The 18,413-nt window shown below is 32.3% G+C and overlaps 1 protein-coding gene and 1 non-coding gene across 2 annotated transcripts; both read right to left on the bottom strand.

Moving 5' to 3' along the window:
- Positions 1 to 2,936: 2,936 nt before the first annotated feature.
- LOC124935275 lies at positions 2,937 to 18,276 on the bottom strand. Its single transcript, XM_047475720.1, has 8 exons — positions 18,211 to 18,276; positions 18,041 to 18,133; positions 17,611 to 17,843; positions 17,426 to 17,525; positions 16,860 to 16,961; positions 3,537 to 3,656; positions 3,267 to 3,389; positions 2,937 to 3,164 (listed from the first exon to the last, which is right to left on the bottom strand). Exons 1-8 carry the CDS (start codon positions 18,274 to 18,276, stop codon positions 2,937 to 2,939), a joined length of 1,065 nt encoding a protein of 354 aa, XP_047331676.1.
- Positions 12,210 to 12,291, bottom strand: TRNAS-GCU. Its single transcript has one exon. It is a non-coding gene; the product is annotated as a tRNA-Ser (tRNA).
- Positions 18,277 to 18,413: the final 137 nt, after the last annotated feature.

Here is an 18,413-nt window from a genome sequence, read left to right on the forward strand (position 1 = left end):
TTTTGTTTCAAAATCTCTTATCGATAATAATGATGATAATACAAGGAAGAGAAGTGATACCGAAATTCACTTAAACATGTAGATGTTGTTGCTTTAGAGTAGGAAGGGGTCTATTGCCGCTCAACTGATAGAGGGGGAGAACCGAGGGGTAAAATATTGTCGCATTTCAAATGAATAGGGTTTACAAAAAGAATGTCGACAAAGGAGATTGTGTTTTTCTTTTTCTTTATCTTCTTTGGGCCTTCTTCATTTATTTTATTTTATTTCGTAATATGTTTTAGCTATTCATATTTTTTTTTATAATATCTGTAACATTTAATCTCTTACACACCTGCTGTTGTCGCTTGAACTATTATAGTGGGAAATTTGAGGAAATGACCCCAAAAAGGGGGCTAATTATGTTTGGTGCTGGCCACTAATTTTTATAGCGCTAGTGACCCCCAAATATTTTAATGACCATTATACCCATGCGTGACGCACCCTCCAGATGCGTGACGCACCCTGAACCCTATAAAGACTTAATTTTTTTTCATTTTCGTTTCATTTTCTCTCTCATCCGGCCCCTTTCTTCCCCGTCTTCTCCGCTCCTCCGTGAAACCCTAATGGTGGCGGAGAAGATTTCCTCTTCTTTTTCAGCGATGAAGAACGAATCGAAGAGGCACCGTCGACCATTCCACTATATTCAATGGTCTAGAGCTGCGAAGAACTTCCAACGGCGAACTGCGGCTCCAACGGCGAACGAAGCAAATTTTTTCACTATATTCGTTTATATTTTGTGTTTATTTTGTTTACATATGATTGTTTGTGTTAATTTCCTTTACAAAACGTCATTGATTTGCCCTGATTTGTTGAATGCAGGTTGGTTGGTTGGATGCGTCAAGTAGGATGCGTCACGTAGGATGCGTCACACAGGTGCGTCACGTAGGATGCGTCAAGTAGGATGTGTCTCATCTGGTTAGCACATTCTCTGCCTAACGCTTCTTCTGGTTTCCTTGTTTTTTCGTAGACGTGTGAAATAAATACCAACTTATTTAGGTTTCCGGAGGAAGGATCACTAGAATCAGTTATTATAGATAGTTATTGATTTATATCTAAGGTTTGAACATAGTGTCGATTTTCCAGCAAGCACACTCCCGTGGACGTGTAGTATCATATAGCTGTAGAATCTCTATCTATGGTTTGGAACCTATTGCGTCCCCCTTTTTTTGTAACCATTGTTGTATCATTTCGAAAGTTATTTTGGCATGTTATTGTACCCTAAATAACTTATCTTGTATTTTATGATCTGTTGCATCTTTTCAGTTATGTTCTAGATCTTCCTTTTGTTACCTTTTTGAGAATTATGCAGGACTTTTGATTTTTTTTTTTGTAATTGATTGTTTACATAAAGTGTTAAAACTTTAGAGTTTTGAAAGCCATTGCTAGTCGACTTCATGCTGTTTTATTTTGAATATACACTTACCTCCCATATGTAGATGTACAGTGTAATGAAAGAATAATAATAATATGCTTATTGTTATCAAACTTGATGCTTTCATGGAGGCTTACAATTTTATTGAATCAATACCGATTGGTTTACTTGCTTGAAATAGTATAACATTGCTTTAAAGTATTCTCTTTTGTTTTTGATGTTTCAATTGTGTGACTTGCTCTAGGATATTGCATTGTTATTTGAATGAACTCGGAAATACATTTCAAGAATGAAGTCTCCAACTCTCCATTGTATCCTTTTGCAAATATAAGTCATACCCAATATTGAATTTCTCATTTTGATGTCTCACATTACTGCTGAACATTGTTGTTAGGTTGGAAAATCATGGATTGGACCCAAATGCTGAAATTGTTCCCAAGTGAGTATGATATCAATTTCTTTATACATTCATACATATAAATCTTCAAATCCTTCATAAAACAACTAGACAAACAGGCACTTAAAAAGATTGCACATGCTACATTGTAATGTACTTTATTTGCTTATCCTATCTTGAAAATTTTATAGGAGTTGAAAGTAGCTTATTTGTTCATACAGGGGACCAATAACTGGGAAAATCGATCCACGGGCAATGCATGGAACTCCTTAGCATTGTCTCCAAAAAGTGATGGTGGCAGTGGTACTCGACCATCAACTGCAGCTAGCGATAGAGGGCATGAACCTGTTCCAAGTTCATGGGGTTCAAATTCTAGGCCATCATCAGCCTCTAGAGCATTGTCATCAAACCAATCAGCATTGACATCATTACGTCCTCACAATGCAGAAACAAGGCCTGGAAGTAGCTCACAAATAGTAATGTTAGGATATCATATGTTCTTACACAAATAGAAAAATGCATTTTCTCTTGCAATTGCAATCTGATGCATTATGACAATTATTATAACTTCAAGTATGCTAATTACCATACCTATGTTAATTACCATACCTGAAGAATGATAAAAAATCACTTTATTATAGTATGGACTTGAGTGTGTAATGAGCTCTAAAATGAGTTTGTATGTAGAATTCTATTTAGAAATGAAAAGTCTTTATTAGAGTTGTTTGGAACACTACTACTTCTAAGCCCAGAAAGATACAGGAGATGATGATAACTGAGAAGTTCTTGAAAACCTTCCCTAGACACTGTTGTTATGTATTATGTATGTAAGAATGTATGTATGAACCCTAAAAGGCTTTCCATTTTATCCATGTAATTTTGGCTTTGACTTTGGCTTGTAGATGAATTATGGAAAGAGTGATTGGAGTTTTATTGGAGATTAATATGCCAAATTAATTCAAGCAATGTTCTTGTTTCTTCAAATGCCGATTATTATTAATAAAAAGTTTTTTGAGTTATATATCAACATATAGTTAAAAAATTAAACAATTTTTACTTGCAAAAGAAAATTAATTCAACTAAAAGAAAGACTAATAAATAAAAAAGAGTGTTATATTTTGCTATCTATTAAGAAGAAGCTAGCAATTCAGATTGATTAGCAAAGCCAAAAGATGATATCTTCCTGCTTCCTCCTTGACCATACTTTTCATTCCATTTTCGAAGCTCGTTCATGTTAGATGCCTCATCATTCGTAAACACTAGCCAAGAGAATTTTGGCCATGTTGTCTTCCTGCTTCCGCCATGGACTGTTTTAGCTAAGAAAATTTTGAATATCTTGACACTTTCACCAAACCACTGCAAACATCATTTGTAAACACAAGTGTTCAGTAGTTGTTTTCTTTCTATTAAGGGAAATCAATAGAAACAAAATAAAAATTAAATTCAACAGTTAGTTACCTCTGATAATAAAGTTGATGTAGTTATGTTGATAAAATTTGTGCTTGCTTTAGTTGCAAGTGCCTTAGCAATAAGGGTTTTCCCAATTTCAGGAGGTCCAAAAAGTAATATCCCCTTGCAAAGCTAAAACAAACAAACAAAAGTATATTCTTTTTTTTCTTTTATAAATGGGAGTATTATGATGAAATAGACTAATGAAACAATACTACTAGTAGTAATTCAATCATTCTTCTTCTATTGAACGATTTAAGAGGCATATGCGTGACGCACCTGCTTGACGCACCTGCTTGACGCACCTGCGTGACGCACTTGCTTGACGCACCTGCTTGACGCACCTGCGTTACGCAACTGCGTTACGCACCCGGATTCCGCCGCAACGGTGACATTCACCTACTCAATCCCTAATCACTAAACCTTAACAAACAATGCGTCGAAAGAGAGAAATAAAGAAAGGAGGAAGAATACAGTTTACAGATTATGAATATATAATGAATCTGAAATGCAAAAAGCTACAAAATGATCCATTTGTGGTAACCTGTAATCTGTAATCTGAAGGATAGCAGCGAACATCTCCTTCGTTGGGATTCCGCCGTCTTCGTCGGGGTCTTCGTCGGGGATCGTCGTCGGGGGTGGTCTTTTTAGAGAGAAGGAGGAGAATGAGAAGTGAAGAAAGAGAAAAGAAAGAAAGAAATGGGAAGAACTGAATTTTTTTTATTATATAGTAAGGGCATTGTGGACTTTTCACAATGCCCTCGGGTGCGTCACGCAACCGGAGGGTGCGTGACGCAATAGGGGTATTTTCGGCAGAAAATTTTTTGGGGGTCACCAGCGCTATAAAAATTAGTGGCCCGCACCAAACATAATTAGCCCCCTTTTTGGGGTCATTTCCTCAAATTTCCCATTATAGTGGGCTATGATTAATATTATATTTAATAAATAAAAATTAATTAAATAAGTTAAAAATAGTATTTAAAACAAATATAAAACAAAAATCAAAATAAAACTAAAAATATATTTTTTTAAATATGTATTCTTACAAACTCCTACTAAAACAAGGATAAATACGGGATTTGAAAATAATAATTATTTATTAAATTGTCTCTAAATTTATTTGAATAATTTATAATAGTAACTCAATTAAAAATTTAACCCGAAATCAATTCAAATAAAATTGTCTTACCCCATCGGCTTGAAGAACTGTATCGAGTGGAACAAGGCTCTCACTTTCAAGCATCTGTGGGCTTTGGAGCGCAATCAGGAGTCATTATGGATCAAATGGGTGCATGCGAGGTTTATGAAATATGAAACCAGCATCTGGACCTGTAAAATTCATGAAGGTATGAACTGGTCTCTAAAAAAGATTCTTAAACTAAGAAGTGATATTGCAGATCTTTATGACATCCGGTTAGAAGACGGGAAATGAACTCTATTCTGACACGACCCCTAGTTCGAAAACCAGCCTAGCATCCACAATGAGGAGTTTCAAAATACCCGCATCAGAAGGGACTACACATAAGCAAAAATTAGAGACATTAAAGACGGGAATTGAGACTCACTTCTGAGAAGAAATCGAGAAGGACAGAGGATACTTGATCATATAAGTAACATACAACTACACGACATACCGGATATTCATGAATGGAAAACTGAGGACAATGGGAAGCTGGTATCGAAGAAAATATGGGAGGTAACTCGGGAAAAATCGCAGAAAGTAGAATGGGCTCCTCTTGTATGGTCAACGAAGATTATCCCTAGACACCAGTTCATCATATGACTCGCCTTCTGGGAAAGACTCAGCACTCGTGATCATATCAGCAAGTATATGAGCATCCCGAAAGCGAGTGGTCTTCTATGTAGAGGAAATGAAGAAACCATAGATCACCTATTCGGGAGCTTCTGTATTACTTCAGAGTTTTGGGACAGATTCTATAAAAGCCTGGAGCTGAACAGTTTCCCGAGCGAATGAAATGAAATCAAAGATGCAGCACTACTCAAAGACAAGGGAAATAGATTTGCAACAAGCGTGTTTAAGTGTGGCTTTGGAGTAGTGGTGTATAACATTTGGCAAGAACGAAATGCAAGGGTATATGGAAGAACCCGCAAGAGCGTTGAAGAGTTATGGAAAGATATTGTATCGGATTGTAGCGCCCTTGCGGGAACGTGGACAGGAATTCCAAACACGGAACAGAACTGGAATATCTGTAAGAACGAGAATTTACCATTTTTTAAAATCACTAGAATTGAAAGCATTGTAATCAGATAATTCATTTATGTTTTTAGCTTTTATTCAGAATGTTACGACGTCAAAATCATTTTAGGCTTGTCTAGAATGATCTCTTAAACTCGTGTTTTTTTTTTCCAATTTTTGGGATTTTTTAATGAAATGACGCTAAGTCGTTTTTTCCCAAAAATAAAAAATTTGTCTAACCAAATGACCTAGTCTGGATTTGGGTGGACAAAAAGTTCAAGTAAACTCATATGCTCACTCTTAATCTCTAGATTCTAAAATCTGGGTTGATCCATGTGAGACGGTTTCCTAATTAGTACTGTTGGAGTTATGCTAGCTAGATCAATTATATACTATTTCAATTTTGAATTATAATAATATTGCCCTAAGTTTACATTAAAAACGCCTTAATTAAAGTGGAGTCATACTCTAATGAATAAATCTTAGCAAAAAAATCAGTACATTATTTTATTGCCCATAATTTTACTTCAGTGGTAAGATGATCAAGTGAAGTTAGAAAAGATTAGAATACAAGCACAACATGAACCTTAGTTCATCCAATTGATGAACATTTGAAGTGGAGGAGGAATACTGAGGCGCAGACCCAATTGGAGCTCGATCATTCAAGTTAGACTCATGGTGAATATCTCGTCTTCATTGTCGTTGTTGAAGAAAACACTGGTGAGGACACATCGCACTCCTATTTGGATGAAGATGATTCAGAGGATAACTATGATATTCACTTCATATATGTGAAACCCCTCTTTCAAGTCATAAATTGACTAGTCCAGATCTTCTGTTCCAGACTCTCTTTATGCTCTTGTTCTCACATATCAAAATCCTTCTAAATATTATATTATTAAATCTGAAACTCATCCCAACAGTTCCTTTTCTGGATTCGTCAATTCTTTGTTCCGTTAGTATTCCAAATTATCTTTTCTTGCTCCGTCACTTTATCTGCCATAATCGTTTCACATCATCAGTCATCATTTCTTTCAATTTCATCATTATTTAAAATTTCTCTCTTTAGACGATTCACGATTTCTTTGCCAGAAATAAGCTCATTAGATTGCCAAAACTTCACGATTTTTTGCTAGAAAAAAGCTCTGTTACTCCCGAAAATGGTACGCTTTACGCTTTTAAGAACTAACAAGGTTCTATTTTATTGGTTTGAAATGTTATATTTTGTTTGGAGAACTAATATTTGTTTTGTTAATATTCAGAAAACAAACAACAACGATGATGATGGGAGGTAACATATTTCATTAATTGTGTAAAGTTGCTTAATGTAAAACGCGTTTTACATGATAGCTGCTATAAAACAGATTAATGTAAGCACGCATTACACGAGAGCTTCTGTAAAATAATTTAATGTAAATCGTGCTTTAGCAGTTTCTGTTGTAAACTGCTTAATATAAAGTTACACAAGAGCTGCTTTACATCAGCTTAACGTAAAGCGCGTTTTACACGTTTGCTGCTTTACATCAGCTCTCGTGTAAAACGTACTTTACAAGCTTTTTACTATAAATCAAATGAATATAAATAGCACTTTACATGATTTCTAATTATATAAGATGTTGACTAACAAATATTTTTTAACTGATCTAGAATTGAAAGTGAATCTACGAATTGCCGCCATCAATTAAATTTTGATCAAAACGGTAAGAATTTGGATAATACTACCCCTTTATGTATTGCAGAAGAATGTATACCTCATATGGATAGGGAATTTGAGAAAGAAGAAGATGCATATGAATTCTATTTAGCATACACTAAAAATTGGATTTGGTATAAAACACAGTTCAAATACATTGATGAATTATGTTTATTACTAGATAGAGTTTTTTGTTGTAGTACACAAGGTCAAAGGGGAAAAGACAAAAGATATGTTTATGTCAAATGTAGTCGTCCTAAAACAAAGTTTAGTTGTGAGGCTAAAATGAGGATAAAAATGGGAGAAAATGGAGTGTTTACAGTATTGGACTTTGTTAGTGAGCATAAACATCCTCTTGTAAGTCCAATGAAATCTCACATTTATAGATGTCATAATTAATATATCTACATCTGCAAGTTTAAAAATTGAGATAACATTTGATGTGGGAATCCCTCCAAAGGAATCACATGCTCTTATGGCTATACAAGTAGGTGGGAAGGACGATTTAAGTTTTATTACCTGAAAATTACAAATCTACTCGCGATCCAAAAGAGCAAGAGAATGTATGATTGAGGATACAGAGGGTGTGTTAGAATATTTGCAGAAAATACAATTTGATGATCCTAATTTTTATCATGCTATTCAACTTGATACCGACGATTTAAAAACCAATAATTTTGGTCTGATGCTAAGATGCAAGCTGATTATGGATACTTTGGAGATGATATTTTCTTTGACAGGACTTGTAGGAAGAATAATAAAGGTCATTAAATTGTGTTGTTTGTAGGTGTTAAACATAACATGTAATATATTATTTTTGGTATTGCTTTATTATATGATAAAACTGCTTTGACTTTTGAAGGGTTTCTTGAGACATTTACTATAGCTATTCTTGCCAAAAACTGACAATTATTCTTACCAATCAAGATATAGAAATGGAAAAGGCCTTAGCATCAAAATGGTCTACAAGTATTTGGCACATTTATAAAAATGCATCCATACATTTAAGAGAAGTCTTTCATGAAATCAGAGAGTTTTCCAAAAATTTTGCTTCATGTATATATGATTTTGATGAAGAGAAATATTTTCTTGATGTCTAGGATCAAATGTTGACAAAATATGCACTTAAAGACAATGATTGGTTGATGCGTATGTTTTGCATTAGGAAGAAGTGAGCTTTAGCATATGGACGATATATGTTTTGTGCAGTTATGACTACAATCCAAAAAAGTGAGAGCATGAACAATGTTTTGAAAATGTATGTCTCATATAAACACAAGTTCTTAGATTTTTTTAAACATTTCAAAAGACTCATTGATGATAGTAGATATGAGGAGTTAAAAACTAATTTTAAATCAACTACTAGTGTGACATGTTTGTCCTACCCAATTGAGCTCTTAAAGGATGCAAGTAATATTTAAACTTTTGAGGCATTCAAGTGTTTTGAATGACAATGGTTCATGTCTCACGACTGTGGTGTAGAAATTGTTGAGAATGTTGATACACACAAAAAATATAAAATTACTCCCCCCAAAAAATATATCGTCATATAGTTATAGTTGATAAAAGTTGTAAAAATTGAGTGTAGCTGTCAGAAAATTGATTTTAGTGGAATTTTATGTTCTCAAATATTATGAAGATTCCTACTGAGTTTATATAAAGAAGGTGGACTCAAACGGCAAGAAATAGATATTTTACAGTTATAGATTCAATGGTGAACGTTAGTACTTTTCATGTAAAAGAACTTCAAAATAGGCATACGAAGAATTGTGTGTCTTGTCTATGCATTTGAACATGAAGGCTGTAGAAAGGGATGACACTTATAGGGATGTTAAATACATTTTGTTGATCTAATGTAAGATCGTGGATGATAAGTTACAACAAGAAATTTTGAGTGAAACACAAGTTGGAATTTGCATCCGGTGATGGTACTTCTATGACAATCAAAGGAATTAAATCGAAGAAGAAAATAGACTCTGGTAAGGGATTAAAAGGTGGCTTGGAGAAGAATTCAAGGAAAAGAAAATCAACAAGAAAAACAAGTCAAACAACAATAATTATGGTATTTCACTATTTCAGCCAAGCCACAATAATTCTAGTATTAATTTGAAGTCATTATTTACTAACAACTGTTTAATTGTTTCAACCTTCAATTTCAATGGCAACAATTTCTACAATATCAACTCCACAACATTGGAATGAAAGTTTGAGCATGGATACTGACAACTTTCTCAAGTAGGTTTGACTATGTGCGAAGGTGAAGGGTCTTCACTTGACATAGTTGCTAAACTTATCCAAAGAGTTCTACAAGCATTGACTACTTGCTAAGTCTAGCATTATGCAAAAAGTTGTACAAATATTATAGTTTTTATATTTCAATGTATTAATATATTTAACACATTTTGTTTTTATATTATTTTTATTTAAAATATTGAATTATAAGGAACCTAAACAATATAATAAGTGTTGAATTATAATAAAACTAAGTATTATAATAAATATTGAATTATAAGGATTCTAATAAGTGTCTTCTATACAAAAAAATATTGTGTAAAGCGCGATTTACAACACTTTAAAATAAATTTGAACTGAAGCTTCACACAAACGTGTAAAATGTTTTTTTAGAAAATGGTTAAAACTATTTCATTAAAATTCAAAAGTGGGAGGGTCAGAAATTAAAGTAGACGAACCCTAGCTATGATTAAGGATGATAATCAAAAGAACCTAAAAACTAATTAGTAGCATTCATACCTTCTAAAAAAATAGAGATTATATACAGAAAAAACTACATTCAAATCTAACTATTCCAGCTTGAGATTTTTGCATGCCATCTATTTTTATTGAGAGGCATTCTTCCCCTTCCTCTTACTCTTCCTCTAACGATAAAGGAGATTGTATTGAAGAGGATGATTACTATTGTTATTTCTCATTTTGAATTCTCTGTTTGTACGAGTCTGTTCTAATTTGATAGAAATAATTGTGTCTGAGAATTTCAGAGTTTTTACCTTTATTATCTTAAACTTGAATTTATGTATTCTTGTCTTCCTTATCTTCAACTTCAGCTTAGACTTCACATCAGTTTTGGATTCATCTTTATCGGATTTAGAATTTTATGTTTCAGTTTTGAAATTTCGGGTGTCTTCCTTTTGAGTTTCATCAACAACAACTTGAGGTTCATCTTTCATTTTCATCATAATCCTTTGCATTATAAATTTTTTTTTCTCTTCACCTTGATTCCCTTTACTTTCCTTCCTTCATTGCTTTCCTTTTTCTCAGAATCCTTCTTGCTTTCTTCTACAAATGTTTGATCTTTGAGTTTTAGACTCATCTGTTTCCTTTTTTCTTTTCTACTTCTTGGTTTTTCTGCTCTTCTTCTTTATCTTTATCACATTTATTGTGCAAGAAAATGTTACAAAAAGCACACCTTTTGGTTTCCATTCATAAGAGATCTCCATGACATTGTGCTTTCCTTTTCTATCAACAAATGTCATTTTCATTGTCAAGACACTCCTAGGATGCACTTCAATGCTAATTCTAGTAAAGGACAATTTCTCTCCTCCTTCAGTTATTGGGTCCATATATAATAATTTCCCAATTGTACATGCAAAATGACTAATTGCTTCAACATTGTACATGTGGGTTGGAATGTTCCATAGCTTGAACTAAATCTGGACAGTTTCTTTTGGTGTGCTCTATAGATTCATCTCTTCTGACAACTTTTTCAGCTTCATGCAATTTGATCTTATTTAAGTACACCCTTTATTCAAGATTTCTTTCAGATTTGAGCCTTTTTGAACTGTAGGAAGTAGAGGTCATGTATATTTGCAGATACTTTTTTAAGTCCCTTTTCTCTCCACTATTTAATTAGAGCATCTTTGGTAGTTGAGAATGATACTCTGTTTTTTCCCAATGAAGTTTCCAATCTCCACAAACTCCGAGTTTTCAATACATTTCTCCTCTACTTTAGAAGATAGTTTGAATTCAAAATGAGAGTTGAGTAACTCTACTTTTATTTGGATATCCCCCAAGTAGCATTTTCCTTTGTATGCATGGTCTTCAAGTTTCTTTTCTGCTTTATTCTTCCACACCTCGTTGACTTTCCATGTTGAATTACTCCTGATAGTGTACGTCTTGGTTTTGGGAACCTTCATCAGCTCCTTCATTGTATTAACTGACCATTCTCTTCATATTCTATTTTCTTTAATAAATTTTAGTCCTGGAGATAATGAATATTGAGTTTCACATGAAATGTTTCACATGAAAATTTGAATCATTTCACAATAGAGCATTACACAAGAACTCTTGTGTAAAGCGCTTTATATGATAATTATTGTAAAGTAGCTTTCCTATAAAGTGTCAACTATCGTGTAAAACATCAATTATCGTGTAAAACCTACTTTATAAGAGAGTGTTTTACAACAACTATCGTGTAAAGCGCACTTTACAGGAAGCGAACTTCACAACAGCTATCGTTTAAAGCGCACTTTACACGATATCTGTTATGAAACACTCTACTGTGAAGCAATTCACACATTAGTGTGAAACGATTCACACCTCCATATGAACCGTTAGTTTGAAGTTTTTTAAAGTGTTATAAATCGCGCTTTACATGATAACTACTTTAAATTGCTCTCCCGTAAAGCGTGCTCCACAAGAGAAATAATATTATTAGATTTGTGTATTGTTATTTTAAATTTATTAATTATAATAATTTATTAGATAAACCAAGTGGATTTTGACAGGTCATTTTTATTCATCTGGAGAAATACAAACGAAATGAAACCTCAAGAAAATGTAGAAATGAGATATTGAGAGACACAAAATGTGCATATAGGAAAATCAAGTGATTGTGACGAATTATTTCTCTTATTTAGGAGCCATACAAACCAAATGACTATGTCATCTCCCGCCGAGTCAAGAACATTGACGAGTCATTTCTCTTCTTCAGGAGCCATACAAACCCAATGACTATGTCGTTGAAGGCTCCGGAAAACAAAAATAAATCGTCGCCATACAAACCCAATGACTATGTCGTTGAAGGCGACGGAAAACAAAAATAAATCGTCGCCTGAGAGATTCGAACTCTCGCGGGGAGACCCCATGTACTTAGCAGGCACACGCCTTAACCACTCGGCCAAAGCGACTTGATGTTAATAGCTACAATGGGTAGAACAATGAAATGAATGAACCGTGAGGGTGTAATTAATTGTTCACGATTTATGTGTTCATAATCATGACTTACTAAGGGACGGATCTAGAATCTGAGTTGGGGCGGGCTTGAAAAAAATTTAAGGTGAGCTTAAAAGAATAAGATAAAATTTTTGATAAGGGAGATGTAATGAGAGTTAAAGGAGTTGTAATGTCAATCCTTTCAAACAAGTTTATCTGAAACTTCTGGACTTCCAAGAGGAATATTAAGAATGAGTTGGGTCAAAGAAGGTGAAAATAAGGATCACATAACTCCTTAATTTCGGGTTGGATGGTTGGGTGACCATAATTATGAAGCCGAGAGTACTGAGTAAGGTAAGTAGGGATCATCATTGAAACAAATATAAATATCCTTCCAAATACTAATAGATGATTAATCACCGAATTGAAAAGACAAGCGTTTAAAAATTTTGTTCTTTACATTTTTGTAAAGTTAAGATTTAGATAAGATAATCAACCTCCAACATTCTCCACAAATTTAATTATCTATAACCCAATAACATATCTATATATATATATAATGATGCTTAATTTTTAAAGTGTCCGGATTGCCGGGTCGAGAGCTGTGGTTAATTTGGATATATATGAGAGTAAATGAATACTTGCGTCGGATTGTGGGTTGACCCGCCCATAAACTTAAAACGGTTAAAAATAAAATTAAAAATGCTATAGGTATGGTTCGAACTTGTAATCTAACAAAACAAGTAAAACGTTTTAACCAACTAGGCTAATAACACTTTATATTTTAAATTCAACCCAAAATTTGATAAACGTGTGACATTTTAACAATATAAGTTCAACTTTTTAACTAACTAATATATATATATATATATATATAATGATGCTTAATTTTTAAAGTGTCCGGATTGCCGGGTCGAGAGCTGTGGTTTATTTGGATATATGTGAGAGGAAATGAATATTTGGGTCGGATTGTGGGTTGACCCGCCCATAAACTTAAAATGGTTAAAAATAAAATTAAAATGTTATAAGTATAGTTCGAACTTGCAACCTAACAAAATAAGTACAACCTTTTAACCAACTAGGCTAATAACACTTTATATTTTAAATTCAACCTAAAATTTGATAAACGTGTGACATTTTAACAATATAAGTTCAACATTTTAACTAACTAATCTATATATATATATAATGATGCTTAATTTTTAAAGTGTCCGGATTGCCGGGTCGAGAGCTGTGGTTAATTTGGATATATGTGAGAGTAAATGGATACTTGAGTCGGATTGTGGGCTGACCCGCCCATAAATTTTTTACCGTAATATTTTTTTCACGATTTTTTATATTATTACTCGTGCAAATGCACGGGATACATGCTAGTTAGTATAAAATGCTCACTATCTTCATTTTTTGCAAAATTAAAGTAAAAAATATTTCATGTTTGTTGGTTCTATAGTAAGTCCATTTATATTTTTTCATGTTCTTTCTCACTATTTTTTTTCTGTAATTTATAGGTGCAAAGGAATGCCCTTTGGATTAGCTTATCAACAATCTCCAAGGGTCCAAATCATAGCTTTCCTTGTCAAAATGATCTTTTCACTATGAAAAATTTATTCCTAAATTGTCTAAGGATCAGGTCACGAATAGTGAATTCCTTCGGGTCATACTTTAAAATTTGCTATATCGCCTACATTCAATTGTTAACCATCCGCCCACTCATCGAACTCTTTCTGAAACTCATTCATCTGTCTACTCTTGATATTATTGTCTTGGAAAATTTTCATCATCAACATTAATATGTCTTCTTTTCATTTATGTAACAATATATTATGTTTGTGTGACTCTTAGTAATATAGAAAAGCACACAAAAAAAAATCTTTTCATTTTTTCAATCACGTTGTAATGTTCCATTACAGTTAATACATTCTCATTTCTGGGTTTTGCTCATCTTTTACGATTTTTGATATTTTGGTTATTTTATCGATAACTATAGTCGTTTCCTTTAATCGAAAATCCGATCTCTTACTATTTTTTTTTATCAAATTTAAGATATTTGTTAAAATTTAATTTAATATCATTACAAAAAACTGCTCATTTATAACAGGTGCTCCGCAACTATCTTTCCATTAAAAACCATTAAAAACGACCTTTAGCATTTGTCTTAGCATTATTTCAGAATTTCGCAACCACATTTACAATTACCGAAAAACATTGCAAATCACTGGTTGCAAATTTGCATTGGTGTTTACACTAACTATTTCAACAAAATTTCCACTAAATATAGGGATATTGCAGAAAATCCATTTTTTTCTGAAACCGTAACTAACCATGGTTAAAGTATATTTGTCATAAGATTTGCAATATATATTTTATTAATAAATTTAATGTTTTGAAATAGAAATTCCAATAAGATAAATCTATTTAACAATAAAAATATATTCAACATAAACTGCACTAACGTATAAAATTATGAACTGCAATATGTTTTGCAATAGCCAATATAACAAATATATGAAAATGAAGCAAAAAAATTTACATCTTTCTATAAAAGTATATATTCAACAAATACTGTAATATCTACACATTTTATATAAAAACGTACATTCAATGAAAACTGCATTAGTTTATAAAATTATGTTACGTAATACTCTTTGCAATAATATATTAATTTTCTTACTGCAATAATCTTTGCAATATCTATATTTATAATTTTCAAAATCAATTACAAATATATGTGCAATTCAATTTGCATTATTTCGTTTGAAATTCTATTTATATTACCTAAATTATATTTTCGTATATTATAGCATTATCATTTGTATTATACATATCTGTAACTTTCTTCGCATTATAATAAAACTGTAACTATTCCTGCAATTATCTTATTCACAACTTTGCATTAATATTAACAATAATCGATACAACTTCATTTGCATTATTTATAATGCACAATTTTCATAATTCAAAATAATATATTTTCAAAATTTGCAATAAATTTGCATAATTTTTGCAACATTCAGCGCAATATTTAAAAAACAAATATGGTAATTCAATTGAATTCAAATTCCTGTATATAAATAATAACCAAAACCAGCTTATATTCATCAATGATTCTTGTATCAATTCTTAGTACACCAACATAAATTCATTACAAATTTGCAAAACACATTTGTAAATGAAATTCACCAACTACTTGTACTTGTTCCATAAATATGACAAAAATGTTAACAAAAACATGCCAAATTTTACACAAAATGACATTTCCAAATAACTCATAACTATGCTAGCTTCAATCCATCCATCTCTATTTGTCCAAACCTATATCAATTCAAAAAAATAAGAAATTAGAATGACTAATTAGTTTATATATTGAACAACATACAATTCTAATTTTCTTACAACTTTTGAAGCCCAAGACCCATCACACCAATTATGGTGCATTCTCTAATAAAATTTGACAACATTATACAGCTCATATGTTGGTCATAAAACTAAACCACTTGAAAACATAAACATGAATTGAAATCACTTGAAAACATTAAAAGAACTCATATATTGCACATAAAACTTAATTGCTTGAAACTTACTAAATAAATTTTATAAAACACTAACCTATTAATTAGACAATATTAATAAACTCATATATATTGAATATAAAACTAAATCATTTGAAATCTTACTAAATAAATTTCATAAAACACTAACCTATTAATTAGACAATATTAAACATGAAACCAAATCACTTGAAAACATTAAAAAACTCATATATTGAACATAAAACAAAATCACTTGAAAACTTACTAAATAAATTTCATAAAACACTAAACTACAATTCAACCATCTTAAATCTACCTATTAATTGTTCAAACCTATAATTCAACATACTTAAAACTTTATTATTATAACTAACATTAATAGCATTATGATAATAACATATGAATTTTATTTGAATATGAAACATATTACCAAATTAAAAGTTGAATGACTAACTTTCTTTATCAGCTGTCCTGATAGGAATGTTTGGGATCTTTTCTTGCCCTGACTTATTCCATACTTCTAAGAAAGTGTCAAACTTTTCATTTAAAGGCTGCACTTGAGTTTGAAGAACAACTTTGTCCTCAACTAGTTCAACTTGGTTGGACTCCAAAGATTTAATTCTCTCTTGTTGTTCTACATACTCTACCTTACATCTCTCAACTTCTTCTTTTTGCAGTGCAATCTCTTTCTCTTTCTCAGAATTTATAGTTTTTGTAAAGTAGTAACGGTTTCTTTAAGTGTATTTAACTCCAAATAAAATTTTGTGTTAGATTGTCCATTTTCGAATACCTGTTTTTGGCCCATATAGCCTATTCCAAACACACGCCCGTTCTTGGAACGCCCTGCTGCCTCCATCCACAACTCCGTTTCAGATTTATGTTCATTTGGATCCAAAGTTTCTCGAGTTTGATGGAGTTGAGAAAAAGATTTTTTCATAACAAATAAAATATAGTTAGTTGTGTAACAAAAAATAAGGCTCAACCTTTTATTGAATATAAAACATTAATATTACCACAACTTTTGTTGCCCTGTTTCCACTCCATGTACCATTCCTCGTTTTATGTGTCTTCTCAAATGTTTCAAGAAGGGAAGGAGGTTTTCCAAGTTCCTTTGTCTATTATAAATTATAAATTTAGGTGTTAGTAATATAAAATTCAATCAATTAAATACAACTCAAATAAATAAATTACTTAATTACCAATCTTCTTTGATGTTTTATAGCCGAGATTGAACCCCCACAATATGTAGCACCATCGTTTTCTTTATATTTATTTTGATTTCATTTGGCCTTTGTGCACTTATGATAATACTTTGGCTCATCAAATCTGGTTTTCATTTCATTCCAGTCTTCAAGGGTAACGTGTGAGGGTTTTTTCATACCGGATTTGGCCCTAGTAACAAAATTTCTTATCTTTGCACTACCCTTCCTCTTGAAAAGTTTATTCACATTCACCTCCTTAATGGGATCCCACTCAAATGTCTTCTACAACTAGTTATATAAATTTGTTAAAGACTTAGAACAATGAAAATCAATTACAGTAATACAACAAAACATACCGTGAATTGTTCTCACCAAACGTTCTTAAGGTCTTCGGGAACTTGATTCCAGTTCAAGTATGCCCCCCTCCAATAACCCGTAATTATCCTATGTATGCCTTTCAAAATATCCGGATAGAAGCTGCAAAAACATACAAGGGTTAAAAATGAAGTCATTTTATATATCTAAAGTACAATATACACATAACTTAAATGAATAAACTTACTTCTTTCCAACAATTTCTATATAGGTCTTTGATGATTTGGAAAGATCATCTAGGTTTACATCCTCAACTTCCGTTTCAATATTTGAGGATGGCTGTATTGGGTATGTATTGTCGAGGATGAGGGTACGATTGACCACAACATCTGCTGTGTCAGGTTGAGTTTCTAATCCTTCAGAAGGGATTTGTTGAAGATTTTGTTGAACTAAAGTTGAAGGCAGTTTCTTTGGAGTAGACTTCTTATTTTGGTTTTGGGGTTTTTGAGTTGAAGTGAGTTGTGCTTTTTTTGGGGTTACTTGTCGGTTGGGGGGGTACGAGTTGTTTAGGGGGTAATCCCTTCTTTTTAGGAGACAGTTTTTTTGGCTGCAGTTGGGGGTGGTTGTTTTGGGGCTGTTCGTATTGAAGAGGGTTGTTTTTCTTTTGGGGATATTACCATTTTGGCACGTTTAGAAGATGAAGCTTTCGTCTTTAGAGCCTCTTTGTTCTTTTTTGTTCTTTTATCACCAATTTCATATTCATGTACATCCTATAACAAGTAATAAGCCTTGTAAACACATAAATAATATTATTAACCAAACTATAACTTTATCAACCAAATCATACCTCGTCAGATTTTGTATATTCAGATTCACTTAGATCCCGTTTTCTGTGAGATTTTTGTCTACTCATATTGTAAGATACATTGTTTAACCAATATGAAATACAAAACCAATTAGAACTCAAACATTGGATCTCAAAGTTGAAGAAACTACCGTCTTAAAAGTTATAAGCATCATATTAAACAAATTAATGCTAAAGCATCATAT

Source organism: Impatiens glandulifera, chromosome 4 (genome assembly GCF_907164915.1).
Source record: "Impatiens glandulifera chromosome 4, dImpGla2.1, whole genome shotgun sequence".
Lineage (NCBI taxonomy): Eukaryota > Viridiplantae > Streptophyta > Magnoliopsida > Ericales > Balsaminaceae > Impatiens > Impatiens glandulifera.